At 45.3% G+C, this 20,699-nt stretch overlaps 2 protein-coding genes and 1 pseudogene across 2 annotated transcripts in view; 1 reads left to right on the top strand and 2 right to left on the bottom strand.

The window, feature by feature from the left end:
* Positions 1-3,196: 3,196 nt before the first annotated feature.
* Positions 3,197-6,626, bottom strand: LOC123157583 (putative disease resistance protein RGA1). Its single transcript, XM_044575859.1, has 5 exons — positions 6,027-6,626; positions 5,178-5,990; positions 4,953-5,057; positions 3,441-4,707; positions 3,197-3,228 (listed from the first exon to the last, which is right to left on the bottom strand). The coding sequence occupies exons 1-5, from the start codon at positions 6,624-6,626 to the stop codon at positions 3,197-3,199; spliced, it is 2,817 nt and encodes a 938-aa protein (XP_044431794.1).
* Positions 6,627-7,245: 619 nt separating this feature from the next.
* Positions 7,246-15,140, bottom strand: LOC123162217 (disease resistance protein RGA2-like; annotated as a pseudogene).
* The window catches only part of LOC123157582 (protein TRACHEARY ELEMENT DIFFERENTIATION-RELATED 7A), a 25,168-nt gene continuing 16,784 nt past the window's right edge, over positions 12,316-20,699 (top strand). The window contains exon 1 of the mRNA XM_044575858.1: positions 12,316-12,348. Within this exon, the coding sequence (XP_044431793.1) occupies positions 12,316-12,348 (33 nt within the window). The remainder of the gene's footprint in view (positions 12,349-20,699) is intronic.

The following is a 20,699-nucleotide window of genomic DNA, read 5'->3' as shown; positions in this document are numbered from 1 at the left end:
ATAGGCTAGTTGCAAAAGGTTTTAAGCAAATGTATGGCTTAGACTATGAGGATACATTTAGTCCTGTTGTAAAGGCTACCACTATCCGTCTTGTTTGGTCTATTGCCATGTCCGGGGGATGGAGCCTCCGACAGCTAGATGTACAGAATGCGTTTCTCCATGGTGTTCTGGAAGAGGAAGTGTTCATGAAACAATCTCCTGGGTTTGAGGACAGAAATAAACCCCTTCATATTTGCAAGCTTGATAAGGCCTTGTATGGACTAAAGCAAGCCCCTAGAGCATGGTATTCCAAGTTGAGCTCAAAACTTCAGGCACTTGGTTTTGTTCCTTGCAAGTCTGAAACCTCATTATTCATTTATAATAAGTCAAATACCTCCATATTTGTACTTATCTATGTTGATGATATCATAGTCACAAGTTCATCAGATGAGGCTGTCACAGGATTGTTAAAAGATTTGAATTCTGAATTTGCTCTTAAGGATCTGGGAGACCTGCATTATTTTCTTGGCATTGAAGTAAAGAGAGCAGGAGATGACCTCCATCTCACCCAAGAAAAAAATGCAACTGGTCTTGTAGCTAAAGCAGGGTTGAAGGGTTGCAAGCCAGCATCAACACCTTTGTCCAGCTCAAAAAAATTGTCCTTGTCAGAGGGAGAACTCTTGAACCAAGAGGATAGCACCAAGTATAGAAGTATGGTTGGTGCATTACAATATTTAACCTTGACTAGGCCTGATATTTCCTTTGCTGTGAACAAAGTGTGTCAGTTTCTTCATGCACCCACTACAGTACACTTGACAGCTACAAAACGCATACTTAGATATGTTAAAAAATACTTTGAGCATTGGACTAACTTTCAGCAAGTCACCAGCAACTCTTGTCAGTGCATTCTCTGACTCTGATTGGGCAGGCTGTCTAGATGACATACGATCAACAGGTGGTTTTGCAGTGTTATTTGGTCCAAATCTGATTTCTTGGTGTGCTAAGAAGCAAGCTACTGTGTCCAGATCTAGCACAGAAGAAGAATATAAGGCACTAGCGAATGCTACTACTGAAATCATTTGGGTTCTGTCTCTACTAAAAGAGCTTGGAATAAGCTGTAAACAAGCTCCATGTTTATGGTGTAATAATCTTGGTGCTACATACCTTTCTACTAATCCAGTTTTTCATGCAAGAACCAAACATATCGAAATAGACTTTCACTTTGTCAGAGAAAGAGTTGCTGCCAAAAAATTGGACATTCGTTTTATTCATTCCCAAGATCAAGTTGCTGATGGGTTTACCAAGGCCTTGCCAACCAGAAGTTTTGAGGAATTTAAATGTAATCTCAACTTGTCCAAGTTATGATTATGAGAGGGTGTTAAACATGTCATACTAGGCCCATAGGGCGCACGGGCCTAAACCAGGTCGGGCTAGATAGATAGAGCTATATTGTTGTAACTACTTGATCTCTATCTTATCTCTCTATCTTCCTTGTTTCCCAAGATTTAATCTCAACAACTTGTATGCTTATCAGAGAGATGCCCCTGCCTATATTAACACGCACCCGTTGCCTCCAACGAGGTACGACATTCTCCGCTCGTTTACATATCAGAACAAACTAAACCGCGAAGGACGATTTCCAATTCTTGCTTCCACGTTGCAGTTTTGCCACGAAGCTTCAGCATACGATAGTTTCAAAGTATCTCGGTGTCAGCCAGTTGCACTACTCTTCCTCCTCAAATAAGCATAAGTATTGCCCGCGACGAGAGGACATGGGCTTCGTTCCTGTAACAACACTCAAGCTGCATGCTATGCCTGAAAGGGGACTGGGAACAGAGAAGGAGATAGGGGAATTCAGATTTTTGCCTTTTCCTTAACTGACGACACCCACACCACACGCGCCTCTTATCCAGGCCACACCACACCAATGCCCAGCAACGACACGCACACGGACAGGCTGCGCCAACAAACACAAACGCTCTCACTCACATGTCAGGCTACCACCTGTGCACACGGACATGGGCTTCAGAGCCAAGGGACATTTTGCAAATTTGTAGGGCAAATAAAAACTCCTACTGACAGCTACGTGTCGAGAAAATGGATCAAACCAAGAGATATGTGCGAGCACTGATGCACACTGCACATATAGAGAACATCTGTAGGGAAAGCGACGACGGTCACAGCATGCTGCATCTATATTTCAGGCATCACTCATCACATGCCATGGTGATGATGGGAGTTTTGTACATTGATCGCTCACATTAGGGTTACATTATAGGACAGCATCATTTACCGAATCTGCAAGGAGATTTACTAGGGCACACGTTCATACAGATTTTGCTTCACATCTTGGATTTTCCTGACGCTGTCGCCAAAAATTGCTAGTATCTGAATTCTGGCACGAGTTCAAAGCAAGATAAATTTTATTATGCCAAAGAAGGTACCCATCAATTAGTGAGCATGCCAAATGAGTAGTTATGTGCTAACTCTCGTTTTCTTAAGCATGAAACCGTGTTGTAGCTGGCGTCATCCAGCGCCTTATTCCTGACGACAGGCATGCAATCAGTATCTAGTCTGATAACAAATTTTCTTGACGATTACAGATAAAGGGATCTTGTCAAGATGATGAAAGCAGTTTGCCATCGTCTCAGATTAAGTAGTGCCATCAAAGCAATTTTGGTATTGATATATGAAGCAGAACAGATGTTTAGCTATATTAAGTGTTGTGCTGAGTTGATTTGGCCGTAGTTTGGGGATAAAATAAGCAGAGTGGAGCGTACCTTCCAAATGGACCAATCACATTGAGCGCTTGGAGGAAATATATTTATTGAAAGGGCCGTTGATCGGAGAAATGAGAGATGTGATTAAAAGATTTTCATGACCGAGCTCTGCTTGTAGGTTGGGTTGTCCTGCTTCACCGAGATACTGGTTGTATCCTCTTCTCAGGAAGAACCAGCACCATACTTCTGGCTGTCCTACTTAAGAAAATTAGCAGATAAGTAACGAAATTGGGGTTTCGCCCATGGTAGAGAAACAGTCAAGCATAATAGATTATGAGAGAGGTATATGCAAGAGGAAAGTACAAGGTTGAGTTTTGTCTCGATCAATTTTTTACCTGAAACACTCAGTAATTCATGGTGCTCTGTGGAGTTGCAGTATTGGTCATGCTCGCGAAACAAGCCTTCGTGGAATCCACATAACAACACTAAACCAACATCTAGAGCTTTGATGTATTCCAGCTTTCCCAACCTGAAATGATTGACAAATTGGCATTACAATCTATGGTAAACCACGATTGCAAGAGATATGCGCGTCCGCTGATAGATGCACATATAACAGATTAATAGTAGGCACTAGCAGGAAGTACTAGAGAATATGTCATTGGATTGGAAGTTTTACCTTTTTATGCTAATTTTAGTGATTGCCGAGACAATCGCAGAGCGGTAAGCAACGAGATATACTTGTCCAAATAAGGCAGATCCTTCTTAGAAACTTCTTTCCGCTGGATTCTACTTCTGGTGCTCCAGTTCTGATTTCTGATTCTGCTTCTGGTACTCGAATTCTGAATTCTGATTCTGCTCGAACAGGGACCAAGTGGAAATACTCCCCACCTTCTCTGCATCGTCTTTCCAACTCAGGGCAGCCATATATGCTTATCTCGTCAAGGGCTGGCAGCCGCTGAAGGAGACCATTTGGTAATTCCTCTATCCCTGGAGAACCACCGATTGTCAACTGCCGAAGAGAAGTGAGCCCATCCATCCCATCAGGTAACGCTTTCAGGCCAGTGCAGTTATTCACCAGTAGCTCCCTCAGCTCTGTCAGATGTCCAAGGTTCCAAGGAAGCGCCACCAAACATTCGAAACCTTGAATCCACAAAATTTCAAGGGATGTAGGCAAACTTGGAAAATGCTCCATCTGTGGCAACGGAAGGTTCTCCTCGGGTGATGAATCATCCCTCTTCAGGAATGAATTTCTTGCAGAAGTGAGTGCTTCTGTTGCCCTCAGGACTTTGAGAACAGGGCTCACTGCAAAACTTGCAAGCTTAGGGCAGTCATCGATTATTAGCTCTTCAAGCACCGGGAATGTCACTAAGCTATCGATAGACACTCCAGCACTGTTTTCAGCCCATCTCTCTAGACTAGGTAGCTCTTTTAAGATCATCTTCTTCAACTTCGGGAAAATCTGTAGAGGGGTACTGTGTCCTCCGCCTTCTATGCAAAGGTTATCACATAATGTCTTCAGTTTACCCATGTTTTCTAAGGATAAGTACTCCAGTGAGGGTGATAACCATACTACAGGTATATTCTTACACCTTGTCCAGTTGGAAATCGTGAGTTTTCTTAAGCACTGAAACATCCGAGGGTTTCTCATCCATTGTGGTATTTCTAGGCCACCATATCCATATAATTCTGAGAATTGGGTCTTGCTATGAGGCTTTAGACACTGGAACACTTCCTCTTCATTACATGCCTCATTTTCAGGCTCGTCATATTTTGTAAGGCCCCAAGAGAACAACAACTCACTCGGATTTTGCTTCTGATGGAGATTGGCATCTTTTGCATGCATTACACTCTTTATTTTTCTCAAGTTGTACAGTTCCAACCTGTTGCAAAGCTGTTGCAAGTCCTTGAGCTCCTCAATACCACAACCATCTCTAGTATCCACAACAAATGTTGTTAGTGTGCGGAGGTTGCTCAGCTCACCAATGTTTCGAGGCATGCGCTCCAACTCATCGCATCCAAAAAGATAAAGATGTCTGAGCTTTCTCAGGCTCAAAACCATGTTTTCTGGTAACTGTCGTAGTTCATGGCAATCATTGAGCCTCAGTGTTTGCAGGTTATACAATAGACATATTGAATCTAGCAATGTAGCATTGGCTGTACAATCAGAGAGGTCAAGATACCGTAAAGTTTTCCATTTACGACCTTAATATTGGCGTAAGATCTCTCCCAATGCAATGCTCGTAATGATACTTGGGGCAGACGGTTAAAATCTATGTATGCTCCTGAAGGAGATAACAAAGTGCGGACAGATGTTTTGCCATCAAACAACCCAGATATCTTTTTGAAATCAACATCCTCTAACATCATGTGACGGACATTCTTTACCAATGGTAGTGCAGTCAATTCTTCTATGGTGGCACATTCATTGCTAACATCTCTGGCTAAGTCATGCATTAAATCATGCATTTTACACACTGTTGTCTCATATTCAGAGCTACCAACATAGGCACTAGATGTGACTACAACTTTTGTATCTTGCAGGAAGGACCTCCAAACCAATTCACTGAACATGCATTCTCCTTTTTGTGTTAAATCCGTTGTTCCCTCTTGTTGAATAAAGCCATTTGCCATCCACAGCTGGATCAACATATCCTTCTGCATCTCATAATCTTTCTGGAAAAGTGCACATAATGCAAAACATTGCTTCATTTCAGACGACAGGTGTTTGTAGCTTAACTTCAGTATTGGCATGACCTCATTATCACCGATGTTACTTCTTTCGATGCTCCCCCATTCCTCCACTTGTTGCTTTGAACTCAGCAATCCACCGATTGTGTTCAGAGCAAGTGGCAACCCCCCACATTTATTGACAATACGTCTTCCAACGGTGGCCAACTCTGCTTGCTCCACTATATCACTGCTAAATGCTTTCTTCGAGAACAATTCCCATGAATCTTCTTCACGTAGACATGCTAACTTAAGGGGCTGAATGGTGCACATTATAGTGGCCACTTGCTCGCTTCGACATGTCACAACTATAACACTTCCTATTCCACCGATGGAGCATAACAGTGGCTTCAAATTATCCTCCCATATCGTCTTCTCTTCATTCCAGACATCATCAAGAACAAGAAAAAATCTTTTCCGGCCAATGACTTCATCAAGTTTCTTCTGCAATAGCTCAATGCTGTCAGGCGGGTTGTATCTTTCATTTGTAGCCAATTCAATGATGGATTTCACAATAGCAATTACATCAAAATTTTCTGAAACGCAGTGCCACATCTTCAACTGAAAATGTTGTTGGACCTCTTTATCATTGTACACCATCTTAGCAAGTGCTGTCTTACCAAGACCTCCCATACCAAAGATGGGCAGCACCTGCACCTTCCGCTGATCTTGCTGGTCTAGTAGCAACTTCACCACCCCCTCTTTGTCATCATCTCTTCCAAAGACGTCGGTAGACTTGTCCAGTTTGGAGTGTGTCTGCCGCCAAGGAAGTTGCGGCCCCTCACGAGTGACAGAATCCACAAGCCCAAACCTGTTCATCTCCTTAACCAGCTCCTTGATCTTATTGAGGACGGCCTTGAGCTTCCTGCTCATGGCAAAACGGAAGAGCAGTGGGCTGCGGCATGTGACGTAGCCGAGTACCTTGCGGAAGGTGGAGTCGCCAATCTGGGCCTTGCGGCGCAGCGCCTCATACTCGAAGTCGTCAAGGACATCTTCTGCCTCGTAGGCGACGTCCTTGAGCTTCTCCATCCAGCTCTTGAGGTAGCGATTGCTCTGGCTCCTTTCCTCTGCGTTGGCCAGCTTGCACTCGACGGCTAGCAAGTGGCGCTCCAGCGTTTCACGGTCGTCGTCAAGGCCACACATGCGCGTCACGGTCTGAGCAAGCGCGCCTGCTGCCTTGCCTACACATATGCGCATTATTGCCTACACTTATGCGGCCTTGCCTACACTTATGCGCATTTCAGACCGTCGTCAAGGCCACACATGCGCGTCACGGACAATAATGCGCCGGATGGAAAACACGGACAATAATGCGAGTCCGCCGGCGCCAATTTCGGCCCGAGCCGGCGAAAAATGGGCCCCTGGGGGCGCGACCGGGCCGATTTTTTCGCGCCGGCGGCCGAAAAATCGCCTGGGGGGCCTTGTTGGGGGCGCGGCTGGAGATGCTCTTATGCACAGTAGGTTGAGATCCTGGAATCCAAACATGCCAACCCGAATAAATAAATTCAGAAAAAGGAGATGGAAAAAACAACTTAGAAGCCCAAGAAAGTGCATCTGAATTATGATGGAGCTGGATTTTCAAGGCACCAGCCACCAAGTACTAGTTCAGACGTTTATGCTTCATAATATTCATAACAAGATCTGAAGACAAACTGTTATTAGATCGAAGTAAATAGTGAAAGATCATGCTTCCCAGAGTTTCAAAGATCATGCACTGTTCCTTCTCAAATAAGCACAAATTTTGCCCGCGAGGACATTGGCTTCGTTCTTGTAACAACACTCAAGCTGCGTGAAGAGGAAGAAGAAAGGGGACTGGGAACAGAGGAGACGGGGGAATTCAGACTTTGCATTTTCCTTAACTGATGAAACACTTGACAGGTCAATGCCCAACGACACACACACGGACAGCCAGTGCCAACACACAAACGCTCTCACTCACATGTCAGACTACCAGTACAGTGTCCTGTGCACACGGACATGGGCTTCGGAGCCAAGGGACATTTTGCAAAATTTCTAGGCAAATAAAAATACCTACTGACATCTACAGGTAGAGAAAATGGATCAAGACATATCTCTGCCTGAACTGACGACGCACACATGTAGAGAAAAACTCTAGGGAGAGCGAGGACGGTCACAGCATGATCTAGTTCCAGTTAGCACATCTACTTTCAGACAACAATCATGCCATGCCGTGCTGGAGTTCTGACTTAGCTTGACGAGCATTGCTTCCTTCATTTCATAGATGGTTCCTTCATTTTGTGGATGCTTTCAGATATTCCAACCTGCAGGTACATTGATTGCTTCAGACATATACATTGCACCTGAATATTATCAGCATATGATCAATCCGATTTCGTTTTGCATGGAGATTTACCATGGCACACATTCATACGGATTTGCTTCACAGCTTGGGTTTTTCCTCCGCTGACATCACAGTGGTATCTGAATTCTGGCAGGAGTCCAAAGCAAGATAAGTTTATTCCAAAGAAGTACACAAGAGGGTATCCATCAATTAGTGAACATGGCGAATGAGTAATTGTGTGCTTACTGTCGCATGCCTAAGAACGAAACGGCGTTGCAGCGGAGTGTCATCCCGCACCTGATTTCCTGACAGACACGAAATCAGTATCGAGTCTGAATGCCAGTTTTCCTGACGATTACAGAGAAACGAGAGGCGAATAAAGATGATGAAAGTATTTTGTCACCATATTTAATTAAATACTCATCAAAGCAATTTTGGTATTGATATATGGAGCAGAACAGAGGTTTAGCAAGATTGAGTACTGTGCTGAGTTGATTCGAGTACAGTTCACGGATTAAAATTAAACAGAGATGGAGGGTACCTTCCAAATGGACCAATCACCTTGAGCAGTTGGAGAATAGATATTTGTAATTAAAAGATTTAATTACAAGATGTAATTAAAAGATTTTTCATGACCGAGCTCTGCTCCTAGGTTGGGTCGATGTAAGCTGATCTCACGAACAAGGGGTCGCCTAATTTTGATGATTGTTGAGACGAGCACAGAGCAGTAAGCAACGAGATACACTTGTCCTAAAAAAGGCAGATACTTGTCCAAAAAATAGGCAAAGAGGGTCGCAACCAGACCGAAGATCAAACAATTTCTGAGTAAGCTGCTCCTACAAAACAAAACAAAAAGGTAATCAGTGGGGAGTTACTTATGTTACATGTATACTGAGGAAAGATGGTTAAACCAAAATAGAATTATGAAGGGACTTGTGGCATATGCACCTCAGTTATTGTCAGACTTCGAGTGAACACCACAGGGGAGGAGGAGCCTTTTTGCATACCTCTTTTCGCTGGATTCTGCTTCTGCTGCTCCAGTTCCGAATCCTTATTTTGCTTCTGATTCTGCTTCAATGTATTTATATGGGATATGGACCAAGTGGTTGAAATACTCCCCTCCTTCTCTCCATCGTCTTTGCAACTCGGGGCAGCCCACTATGCGTAGGGATTCAAGGGCTGGCAACCGCTCAAGGAGACCATTCGGGAATTTCTCTATCCCTGGACAATGAGTGATTGTCAATTTCCGAAGAGAAGTGAGGCCATCCATCCCATCAGGCAACTCTTTCAGCCTCCTGCAGCTATGCACCAGTAGCTCCCTCAGCTTTGCCAGATCTCCAAGGTTTGAAGGCAGCGCCACCAAACCTCCAAAGCACTGAATCCGCAAAATTTCAAGGGATGTAGGCAACCTTGGAATATCCTGTATCTCCATCTCCAGGTGATAATCCGATATGTTCAGGACTTTGAGAACGGGGCTCAGTGGAATACTTCGAAGCTTAGAGCACATGAGGATTTCTACCTCCTCGAGCACCGGGAATGTCACTCCCGCACTGTTCTCTGCCCATCCCTCTAGACTACGTAGATGTCCCAAAACTATCTTCTTCAACTTTGGAAAAAACTGTAGAGGGGTACTGCGTCCTCCACCTTCTATGCGAAGGTTATCACATAATGTCTTCAGTTGACCCATGTTGCGCAAGGATAAGTACTCCAGTGAGGGTGACAACCATACTGCAGGTATATTCTTACACCTTGTCCAGTTCAAAATTATGAGTTTTCGTAAGCAATAAAACATCTGTTGGTCGCTCATCCATTTTGGTATTTCTAGGCCACCATATCCATATAACTCCAAAATTTGCATCTCGCTATGAGGTTCTAGAGACTGGAGCACTTCCTTCTCGTTGCAAGCCTCATTTTCAGGATTGTCATATCTTCCAAGGCCCCAAGAGAACAATAACTCACTCAGTTTTTGCTTCTGATGGATATTGGCTTCTTTTGCATCCTTTACACTCTTAATTTTTCTCAAATTGTACAGTTCCAGCCTATTGGTAAGGTGTTGCAAGCCTTTGAGCTCCTCAATACCACAACCAGCTCTAGTATCCACAATAAATGTTGTTAGAGTGTGAAGGTTGTTCAGCTGACCAATGTTTCGAGGCATCCGCTCCAACTTATGACATCCAAAAAGATAAAGATGTATGAGCTTTCCCAGGCTTACCATCATGTCTACTGGTAACTGTTGTAGCTCAGAGCAATCATTGAGCCTCAATGTTTGCAGGTTATACAATAGACATATTGAATGTAACAATCTAGCATCAACGGTACAAGTGGAGAGGTCAAGATACCGTAAATGGTTTGCATTTTTGTCAATGAAACTGGTGCAAACACTCTGCAGTGCTCGTAATGATACATGGGGTAGCCATTTCAAATCCTCGTGTGTCCTTGAAGTATCTAACAAAGTGCGGAGAGATGTTTTTTCATCGAACACCTGACATTTATTTTCCAATTTAACCTTTGACAAGTGCAGGTGACGAGCATTTTTTACCAATGCTTTCTGTTCCATCAATTCTTCTATGGTGACACATTCATTGGTGACATCTCTGGCCAAATCATGCATCAAGTCATGCATTTTACAAACTATTGTCTCATATTCTATGCCACCATAATAGATACCATATTTGACTTTCACTTCTTGCAGGAAGGACCTCCAAAGCAATTCTTGAAAAATGAATTCTCCTTTCTTTGTTAAATCCATTGTTTCCTCTTCTTGAATAAAGCCATTTGCCATCCATAGTTGGATCAACATATCCTTACGCATCTCATAATCCTTGGGGAAAAGTGCACAGAATGCAAAGCATTGCTTCATTTCAGGCGACAGGTGTTTGTAGCTTAACTTCAGTATGGGCATGATCTCATTATCACCGATCTTACCCTTTTCGATCTCCTCCCATTGCTTTACTTGTTTCTTTGAACTCAGCAATCCACCGATTGTCTTCAGAGCAAGAGGCAACCCCCAACATTTTTTGACAATACGTCTTCCGATGGTGACTAACTTTGCTTGCTCTGCTACACCATTGCTAAATGCTTTCTTTCAAAACAATTCCCATGAATCTTCTCCACCCAGACATGCTAGCTTAAGAGGCTCAATGGTGTACATTATAGAGCTCGCTTCGACATGTCACAACTATAACACTTCCTGGCCCACCAATGGAACATAACAATGGCTTCAATATACCGTCCCATATCGTCCTCTCTTCATTCCATACATCATCAAGAACAAGTAAAAATCTTTTCCGGCCAATGACTTCATCAAGTTTCATCTGCAATAGTTCCATGCTGCCAGATAGGTACCAATTTCCTTTTCTAGCTAGTTGTTTTTCTTTCTCTGGCAAATCATTTATAGCCAATTCAATGATGGACTTCAAAAGATCAATAACATCAAAATTGTCTGACACGCAGTGCCACATCTTCAACTGAAAATGTTGCTGGACGCCTTGGTCATTGTACACCATCTTAACAAGTGCCGTCTTGCCAAGACCTCCCATGCCAAAGATGGGCAGCACCTGCACCTTCCGCTGATCTTGCTGGTCTAGCAGCAACTTCACTATCCCCTCCTTGTCAGCATCTCTTCCAAACATCTCGGCAGACTCATCCAGTTTGGAGTGTGTCTGTCGCCAAGGATGTAGTGGCTCCTGCTGATTGACAGAATTCTCAAGGCCAAACGTGTTCATCTCCACAACCAGCTCCTTGATCTTATTGAGGACTCCCTTCAACTTCCGGCTCATGGCAAAACGGAAGAGCAGCGGGCTATGGAGCGTGATGTAGCCGAGTACCTTGCGGGAAGTGGACTCACCGATCTGGGCTTTGCGGCGCAGCCCCTCGTACTCAAAGTCGTCAAGGACGTCATCGGCCTTGTAGGCGGCGGCCTTGAGCTTCACCATCCAGCTCTTGATGTAGCCGTTTGTCTGGCTCCTTTCCTCCACGTTGACCAGCTTGCACTCGATGGCAAGGAGATGGCGCTCCAGCGTTTCTCGGTCATCGTCGAGGCCGCACATGCGGGTCACAGTCTGGACCAGCGTGCCAATGGCCTCGCCAGCCACACCGCGCACCAAAGGGAGAAGCAGTGATTCTGCCATGGCCTTGCAGATCGGAGGAAGAAGAAGCTGCAGCATGTGAAAGAAGGGAAGGGAGATTAAGCATGGACCGATGAGGAACAGCCGAAGAATTGAGGAACAACACGATGAAGTACAGAGAACACCCAAGAATTGAGGGGAGCACGTACCGTTGCAACACCAAACGTCGAGCAGATCCAAATTGGTGAAAGGGCTCTCTCGCCAAGGCTCCTATGGGATGCTGAGGTTGGTGAGATGAGGACGAAAGCAAGTGGAGAGAACCTTATGCAAGAGTTGGGTCAACCCTACTCGGCACACCCGGCTCTTCAGGAAGAGGCGGGGCAACTCGAACGGTTCCGCAGAATTTCTTCTGAACCAATTCAACGCAATGCGCATACGCATATTGCTTGCTTCACATGTTATACGACTACGCCTACGCGGCTTTAGCATATAAAATTGCAGTCAGAAGTAGTAGAACATGGCCACGCTGGTTCTCAATGGCTTGGAGACCGTGAGTACGTACACAGCTCGGTGCTTTCACATGTGCTCAGCCCGCGTAATTCGTAGCAACGCTGCTAAATTGGTTTCAACTTGCTAATATCATATAGTACTAGCTACTAAACAAACTGTAGGTTGGAGGGAGTTTCAACTTGCTAATCATGCAGTACTTCTGTGTGGATCAGCGTGTCTGGCCGAGGGAGTTTCAACTTGCTAAATTTCATACAGTTAGTAACAAAGTATTTTTTCTAAAGGAGGATGACCCCCGGCCTCTGCATCTGTGAGATGTATGCAACCATTTTTGTTAACTATTCACAAAGACCTTACAAAGTATTACTTTCTTAAATGACATGTTAAGCAAGTTCATAAGAACATTGAATTTTTTTAGCCATTTTCATAATGCAACAGATTGTGAATGGCAAAAAGGAATCTCTTTCTCCAGATTACTGAGTTGGAAAAAGAAGTTGGCATCGCAAAGCAGAGCAGAGGAGCAGAAGTAACAGAACTGATGAACATGGCTGATTACTAAGAACTGATTTGACTGCTGTGGCTACCGGAAAAATGCCTGGTAAATGGGGATGCAAAAGCAAGAAGCTTAGTTTTCAGGTGAAATTAATGGGAAGCGCTCCTATCCTAATGTATAGCAAATTATGTGTCAGGACTTTCAACTCTTTTAAAGAACATGCAGTGGAGTTTAAAGATTGAAAAAACTGTAACAGGACCAAGTTTCATGTTTACGCAATGATTCTTTGATGCAAAATGCCTTCGTTCCTACGTGCAATGCTTTACACATGCATGACACAGCATTTTTTTGGTCGGATCAACTGCTTTCCTTATGTGTAATGCTTCACGTTCATGTGAACACTAATTCATGTTTAAGAAAAATCAAGAATAAGTACACACAATAGCATATGTATCTTCAATTAATATAGGCTAAAAATAGCCACTACATCATTTTTAAGTGTCAATAAAAAATCTAACTACAGATAATATTACAGTCCTCTTTGATACACGAGGTTCTAGAAACACATGAGTAGGAAAAACGCACGGGTGAAATTTCAGGCCCATTAGAAACTGAGCACAAAATTTTGGGTTGCTTGATCGTTTCACAAAAATCTTTCAAAGAGGTTCAAGTGGATGCAAAATTATCTATGAAACGTAATACACATGAATCCCAAGTAAAAATCATATAGGATTCGATTGTATAAATAAAATGGTCTGTATGGTAGATCAACATTGCACATAAGTCAATCTCTACATGAACGACATAGGAAGGGCATGTGGCGCCCTTCCAGACTTTGCCGAGTAACTTCCTATTCAACACATCATATTTCTCCTAAAACACACATAAGCTTGATAGAACTGATTGTTGCTGAAGCTTACGTGCTACTGTCGGATATAAATCCAATATTTCTTATTTCCTAAAAAAATCAACATTTTTAGAGGCTATATAAAGTTAATATTTTCCAGATCCTCCCGATCTATATATAGTGAATGTCTGAACTTACTGTCTTAGTATGGGATACAAAATCAATTGCTCGTTCATTGCTCCTTGTCTATCTATCTGTTTACTTCCTTTACTTTCTATATGGTTACCGGATAAATAGTTTCGAGAAGACATCATCACACCTTGATATGGTTGGATGTCGGTGGCTGGATCTGTAGAAAGAACAAGAAGGCCCCTGGTGAACAAGGGGCTCGTGGTGAACTGAATCAACCTTCCCATCGTTCGCTTCCTCTTGCGCACTCTCTGAATCAAATGGGTGCCCCTAGAATTAAGCACAGACACGAAAATAATACGAGTAACACAATTTCGCATCGCATGTGCAAGATTTAGGCGAAGAAGGGAGTTACTTGATGCTGAATTTGGGAAGACAAAGGACGAACATTAATTTTACGGGGATGGGTACAAGTATTCGGCTGCTTGTGGAAGGAGGGGCTGCGCCGTTGGTCTTCATCCGCGGGTGCTTGCGAAGGAACAGGGTCCGGCGGCGGCGGCGGCGTTGTAAGCGCATGTACAATGCATAGCCTCAAGGTGATGCCTCGCATGCCATGTAGGATCGGATATGACGTAAAGTAGGTTCGGATAGGGAAGCAGGATCCTCTCCAGGAGGCGGGTGCTTGAAGAGAAAAAGCTGAAAAGGTTAGAGTGAAAAGTAGAGATGCATGTGTACTAGAGTTTTTATTTTTTATTTCTTAATGAGGCCCACTAGTGATATCTTGCATTGGAGACAAAAAATTAATGTAGGTGCTTCAAATTACTTTTTGTCACGGGGCATGTATCCATATGCCACCATTGTACATGCCCTTAATGCAAAACTGGGAAAGGAGACAGGCGGGACGTCGAAGGAAATTTTACCGGATAAATACTTTCAAAAAGGCATCACCGCACAAGTTGCTTAAATAAAGACAAGATAAGGAATAAGAGCACCTCGATATGGTTGAATGTTGGTGGCTGGATCCGCATAAAGAACAAGAAGGCCACGCTGGTGGTGAATTGAATTAACCCCCTTCCCAACGTTCTCTTCCTCTTGAGCGCTCTCTCAAATCAAATGGGTACCTCTAGAATTAAGCACAAAACGAGAATAATGTGAGTAACTCACTTTCGTGCCGCTTGTGCAAGATTGAGGCGAAGAATGGAGCTACTTGACGCTGAATTGAGAGGACGCATACCATACAGCTAATTTGACGGGGCTGATAAGTAGAAGTATTCGGCTGCTTGTGGAAGGAGGGGCTGCGCCGTTGGTCTTCATCCGCGGGTGCTTGAGAAGGCGAGGCGGCGGCGGCGGCGTTGTAACGCAAAACTGGGATAGGCGAGGCGTCATCGAAGGAAAAGGTTTGGTTTCTGGTGCCTGATGTGGGCTGCAGCTTGGGCTTTCCCAGTTTTGCGTTTCGTGGGCCTCCTGATTGACGATGGCTGGACGAACGGCTTTGCAAAACATTTTTTTGGCTGGTTTTTATTTTCAGGAACAAATTAAATATATATATTATTTGCGAAAAACTACTGAGTTTAAATCCTTTTCTTGAAATTTCTAAAAAAATGATGATCTTTTATATGTTTACAAAATTTCTAAAAAGTGTTCACATTTTTCTAAAATTTTCATAAAAAATAAATATTCATAAAGTATTTTTATTTTTTCATGAATATAAAAAAGTTCAATTTTTTTAAAGAATCATAACTTTTACTCCCTCCTGTTCCCTAATATAAGACCTTTTAGCTTTTTCTTGATTCATACGTGTCTAGACACATTTTAGCATGCATGTTCACTCATTTTAGCATGTATGTAGTCAACATTTTTGAAACAGATAAAAGGTCTTATATTAGGGAACATAGGGAGTACGATGTTCTTGTTTTTTAAGCGAAACAAAAAAATACCGAAAACACATCCTCGAACATCTCATGGGTCTCTTGAAGGGCAAGAAGCCTTTGTTTTAGCCGTTTAGCTCATCCATAGCTACGACAATAGAGCATGCATTTTCTCCTAGTTGAGAAACGAATTAACAATATACCCCTGGTTAAATAGTTTTGAACGTCTGCACTGCACATATGCCGCCGAACTAAGTTTGGCGCTTCAGACCTCCAGTCATACTTTGCATGCTTAGAGATTATAATTGCACTATGTTATGCGCAGTTCGTTGAGATCCTGGAACCCAAAAATGTCAACCCGAATAAAGAACTTCAGGGGAAGAGGGAGAAAAATAAATTAGAAGCCCAAGAAAGGGCATGTGAATTCTGATGGAGCTGGACTTTTCAATGCACCAAAGAAAGTTTATGTTGCATAGTCATAACAAGATCTGAAGACAAACCGTTATCACATCAAAGTAAATTGCGGAGGACCATTTTTGTAAGTTTTGCTTCCATGCTTCAGTATGCTTTTTTTACGGACAAGCTTCAGTATACTAGAGTTTCAGAGTATCTGGGTGTCAGCCAGAGCTTCCTCCTCAAATGAGACCAAGTTTTGCTCCCATAAACATCGGCTTCATTCCTGTAACACTATGCGTGAAGAAGAAGAAGAAAGGGGACTGGGAACAGAGGAAACAGGGGAATTCAGACTTTGATATTTCCTTCCCCTTAACTGACGAAACAGTCGACAAGCGCCAGTGTTTATACACACCACACGGCTATCCAGGCTCAGCGACACCACATTCCCAACAACGACACGCACACGGCACACGGACAGGCTGTGCCAACACACACAAACGCTCTCACAGCCAAGGGACAATTTGCAAATTTGTAGGGAAATGAAAATTCCTACCGACATCTACATGTCGAGAAAATGGATCGAAGACATATCTGCCCGCACTGACGCACACATGTAGAGAAAAATCTCTAGGGAAAGAGATGACGGTCACAGCATGATCTACTACTACCTCCGTCTCAGTTTACAAGTCTTACGCGTATACCTAGGTTGCCAATTTTATCACCCTAATATAAACTATATAACACAAAAATTATACCTTTTGAAAGTAGAAAGTCTATAGTTTATGTTGGTATATTTTTTGTAATATATGACTTGTATTAGGTTGGTCAAATTGACGACCTAGGAGTACGCGCACGCCCTGTAAACTGAGAGAGGTAGTAGTTCTGATATATTACATCTACTTCCACACTACACTGATCACATGCCGTGGTGGAGTTCTGACTTTGCTTGACGGGCATGGCCTTGCTTCCTTCATTTTGCGGATGCTTTCAGAGATTCCAACCTGCAGGTACATTTATCAATCACATTAACGTTGTATTTAGCTTAATATTGTCAGCATATCATCCACCCAATTTGTAGGGATATTTACCAGGACACACATTGTAAAGTAGGCAGAAGCAGCGATTCAATGTTTCTGGCCCCCGAGTCGCTCCCGTGAGCGTCCTCGGGGGAAACCTTAGCCGCCGCCCTCGTCCCCCCCCCCCCCCCCCCGTCGATATCTCTCCCCCCGCCGCCACCGCACAGCGCCACCGGGCAAAGACCGGCCGGCGTTGGTGGCGGCAGGGATGTTGCCCCTCTTCTCGCGGTTGGCGTCCGGCGCGGGACGACGCTGGGCTGGGCGGGGCCTAGCGGCGCGGCGGAGGGCGTGCTGGGTGGCGGCGGCTCTGCCTGGCGGCGGTGCAGCTACGGCTTGAGGCCTCTCCAACGCGCTGCGGCTGTGGCTTCTCTGGCGGCGGCGCGAGTTTCCGGCGGCAGCTTGGCGGCGTGGCGCGGCGGAGCTCCGGCGAGGATTTGGCGGCGGGCTGGAGGGCTAGGCGCCGTCCAGTGGTGCTGCCTCCGCGGCGGTTGCGGCTTGGGGCCCCGGACCCCGATCCGATCTGGATCTGGTGGTGCCGGGGTCTGGGCCATGGCGGCTGGCGAGGCATGGGATTCGTCGGGGCTTGTCGGCCTCTAGGCACCATGGGGGTGCCGCCGGCGACGCGTGCCCGGCGTGGTGAGACTGCTGGACGTGGTGGTCATCTTCTTCCTGAGATGGCCGACCAGAGGCTTGGTGATCGGATCTCGAGATCCATCATCTTGTCCCGGCTGCGAGTAGGGGAGACATGGTTGCCGGTGAAAACCGAGCCGACGGCAGGCGATGGCGGCGTTCTCGCCGTTACCTTGATGAAGGCATCGTCGTGTAATTATTGTCGCCCCACTCGTGCTGCTCCGGGGGAAACCCTAGTATCTGGTGTTTCAGATCGGACGATGGTGGCACTGCGGTGTCGTTTCTCTCTTGGGAGCATCGTTTGCGGAGCAGTGCTGGATGTCAGAGGCAGGAGGTGGAGCGGCTTTGTCTTGCACGGAGCTTCGGGGGTGATGTCAAGTCATGCCTGACCGACAGGTGCTACGCTTTGTCATGCCTGGTCGGCAGGTGCTACGCATGACAGATCTTCCAAGGACTTCAAGCTGTGTCAGCTGGTGATACCTGGCAGCATGGCGCTGAGGTGTATCGGTAGCGACCGCGACGTGCTCAGCTGTTTGCGCGTAGGGAGGAGGTGCCGTTTGGCGTCGTGGTGGCGTCGACGATAGCTAGACCGAGCAAGGTTGATGCATCAGTACAGTTTTGAAGATGGAGCAGTGGCAGTTGGCGGCGGCGGCATCTGAGTGCACGCCGGACCGGTGAGACCCATGCCCGGCAGGCGTCCTGGATGGGTTCTCAGGTCTTAGATGTTAGGTTTGGCTGCGATGTCTGTTTGGTATTAGGCCCAGTCTATCCGCGCCCCTTCATCAGCTGGATAGAGGTGCTTAGACGGCGGCTTTAGTCTTACTATTGTATTACTTTGTAAGGTCTTGTGAGAATAATTAATAAAGTGGCCGTATGCATCGCCCAGATGCAGAGGCCGGGGTCTTCCTCCTTTTCTAAAAAAAAATGTTGTGGATGCTTTAAGAGATTCCAACCTGCAGATACATTGATCGATCACATTAGCGTTGCATTTTAGCTGAATATTTTCAGCATATCATCCACCCAATTTGTAGGAAATTTACCAGGGCACGCATTCGTACGGATTTGCTTCACAGCTTGGATTTTCCTGACGCCGTCCTCACAGTGTGGTCTCTGAATTCTGGCAGGAGTTCAAATCAAGATAATTTTTGGAATACCAAACAAGTACACTATACACACAGGAGGGTATCCATAAATTAGTGAGCAGCCAAACGAGTAGTTATCTGCTTACTCTCGTTTCCTTCAGAACAAAACGGCGCTGCAGCTGACGTCATCCGTCACTTGATTCCTGACAGACACGAAATCAGTGTCTAGTGTGATAACCAATTTCCTTGACAAATACAGAGAGGGGAGATGGTGTCACCAAAGCAATTCACGTACCACTTATGAAGCTGAACAGAGGTTTGGCTAGATTAAGTACTTTGCTCATTTGATTTGAGCATAGTTGGGGATGAAATTAAACAGAGATGGAGCATACCTTCCAAATGGACCAATCACCTCGAGAGCTTGGAGGAAATATATTTGTTGAAGGGCCGTTGGTCGGATAAATGAGGAATGTAAACTAAAAGATTTTTCCTGACAGAGCTCACAGCCCGTAGGTTGGGTCGACGTAACCTCATCTCAAGAGGAACCAGCGGCGACCGCTGCTACCATACTTCTGGCTGTCCTGCTTGAGAGAATTAGCAGGTAAGTAATCAAGGATAATAGATCTTGAGATATTGCTTTCGTTTACCAAAAGCTAATAAAAATGGGGGTTTCGGCCAGGCTAGGGAAAAAAATCAACTTCGTCCAACTACAAGTCCGTCTACGACAACCGTTTCCATGGTGATGAGGATCACGATCCGAGGTCGGATCTTTCCCGGGGGGTGGGGGGGGGGGGGGGGGGGGGAGATGATGTGGAGCATCCCACGTTCATCCCCACGTACACTCCGACTACTCTCCAAACCCCAAGTGGACATATGACGAGACCTCGAACAAACGCCATTGGACACAAGGTGAACTCACTCCTCTCCGAACCTTCACTTCCCACATGTGAGACATGGTTACTACCTCAAATATATGTGCTATGCATGACCAGGAACAAGGAGGAAGACCATGGACAAGACGGCAAGGACACCAAGTACAAGGACCAAGAGAAGAAGCTGCCCGAAGCTACAGCGGCCGGACGTCCGACCAGGACCGGACGTCTAACGACTCCCAAGCTCCGGACGACCGACCAAGGCCGGACGTCCGACGACCATCAGCCACCGGACGACCGACAACGTCCGGAAATCCGACAAATCCACACCCGAGCCAAATCGCCGGACGTCCGACAAGTACCGGACGTCCGGACCCTCGCGAGCCACCGGACGTCCGGTACCCGTCGGACGACCGGCGCCTGTGCGCTGCCATGTGTTGGGCCGCAGCCCATGTACCCCTTCACTTACCCCTTCGTGGCCCATAACTATATATACTCCTCCACCTCCTCCTAGTTAGGGTTAGCGTTGATTTAGCTCAAGTTAGAGATAAAGCTTCGCTCATCCATCGGATCTCCTCCTCGTGAGAGACCGCGGCCTCCTCGGAGAAGATCCAATCGGATTCAAGACCCCCTCGTGGGAAGATCCCCTTGTGGATTCAAGACCTCCTCACGGAGAAGATCGGTTACCTTTGTATCCTTACCTTTGTTGACTTTGGATCTCGTGTATCTCTTTGTGTTCTTTGATCTAGCACTTGTGTGACCGATTCCTTGTTGGTTGAGTGTTTTTCCTCGTTCCTCCCCGTGATTTCCTCGTGTTCTTCCGCGCGTTCTTCGTGTTTCCCTGTAGGATCCACTCCAAACGTGAAAGATCGTCCACATAGGGTTCCACCCTACATCATCTTGGATCAGAGCCAGCTTGTCTCATGACATCATCTTGGTATCATGAGCCACGTTGATCATGTTTTTGGAGCCCCTACCCTTTTTTTCTAGCTTGATTTTGT

Source organism: Triticum aestivum, chromosome 7B (genome assembly GCF_018294505.1).
Source record: "Triticum aestivum cultivar Chinese Spring chromosome 7B, IWGSC CS RefSeq v2.1, whole genome shotgun sequence".
NCBI classification, from domain to species: Eukaryota; Viridiplantae; Streptophyta; class Magnoliopsida; order Poales; family Poaceae; genus Triticum; species Triticum aestivum.
The sequence above is the reverse complement of the archived record's forward strand: the minus strand, read 5'-3'. Positions and strand labels throughout refer to the sequence as shown.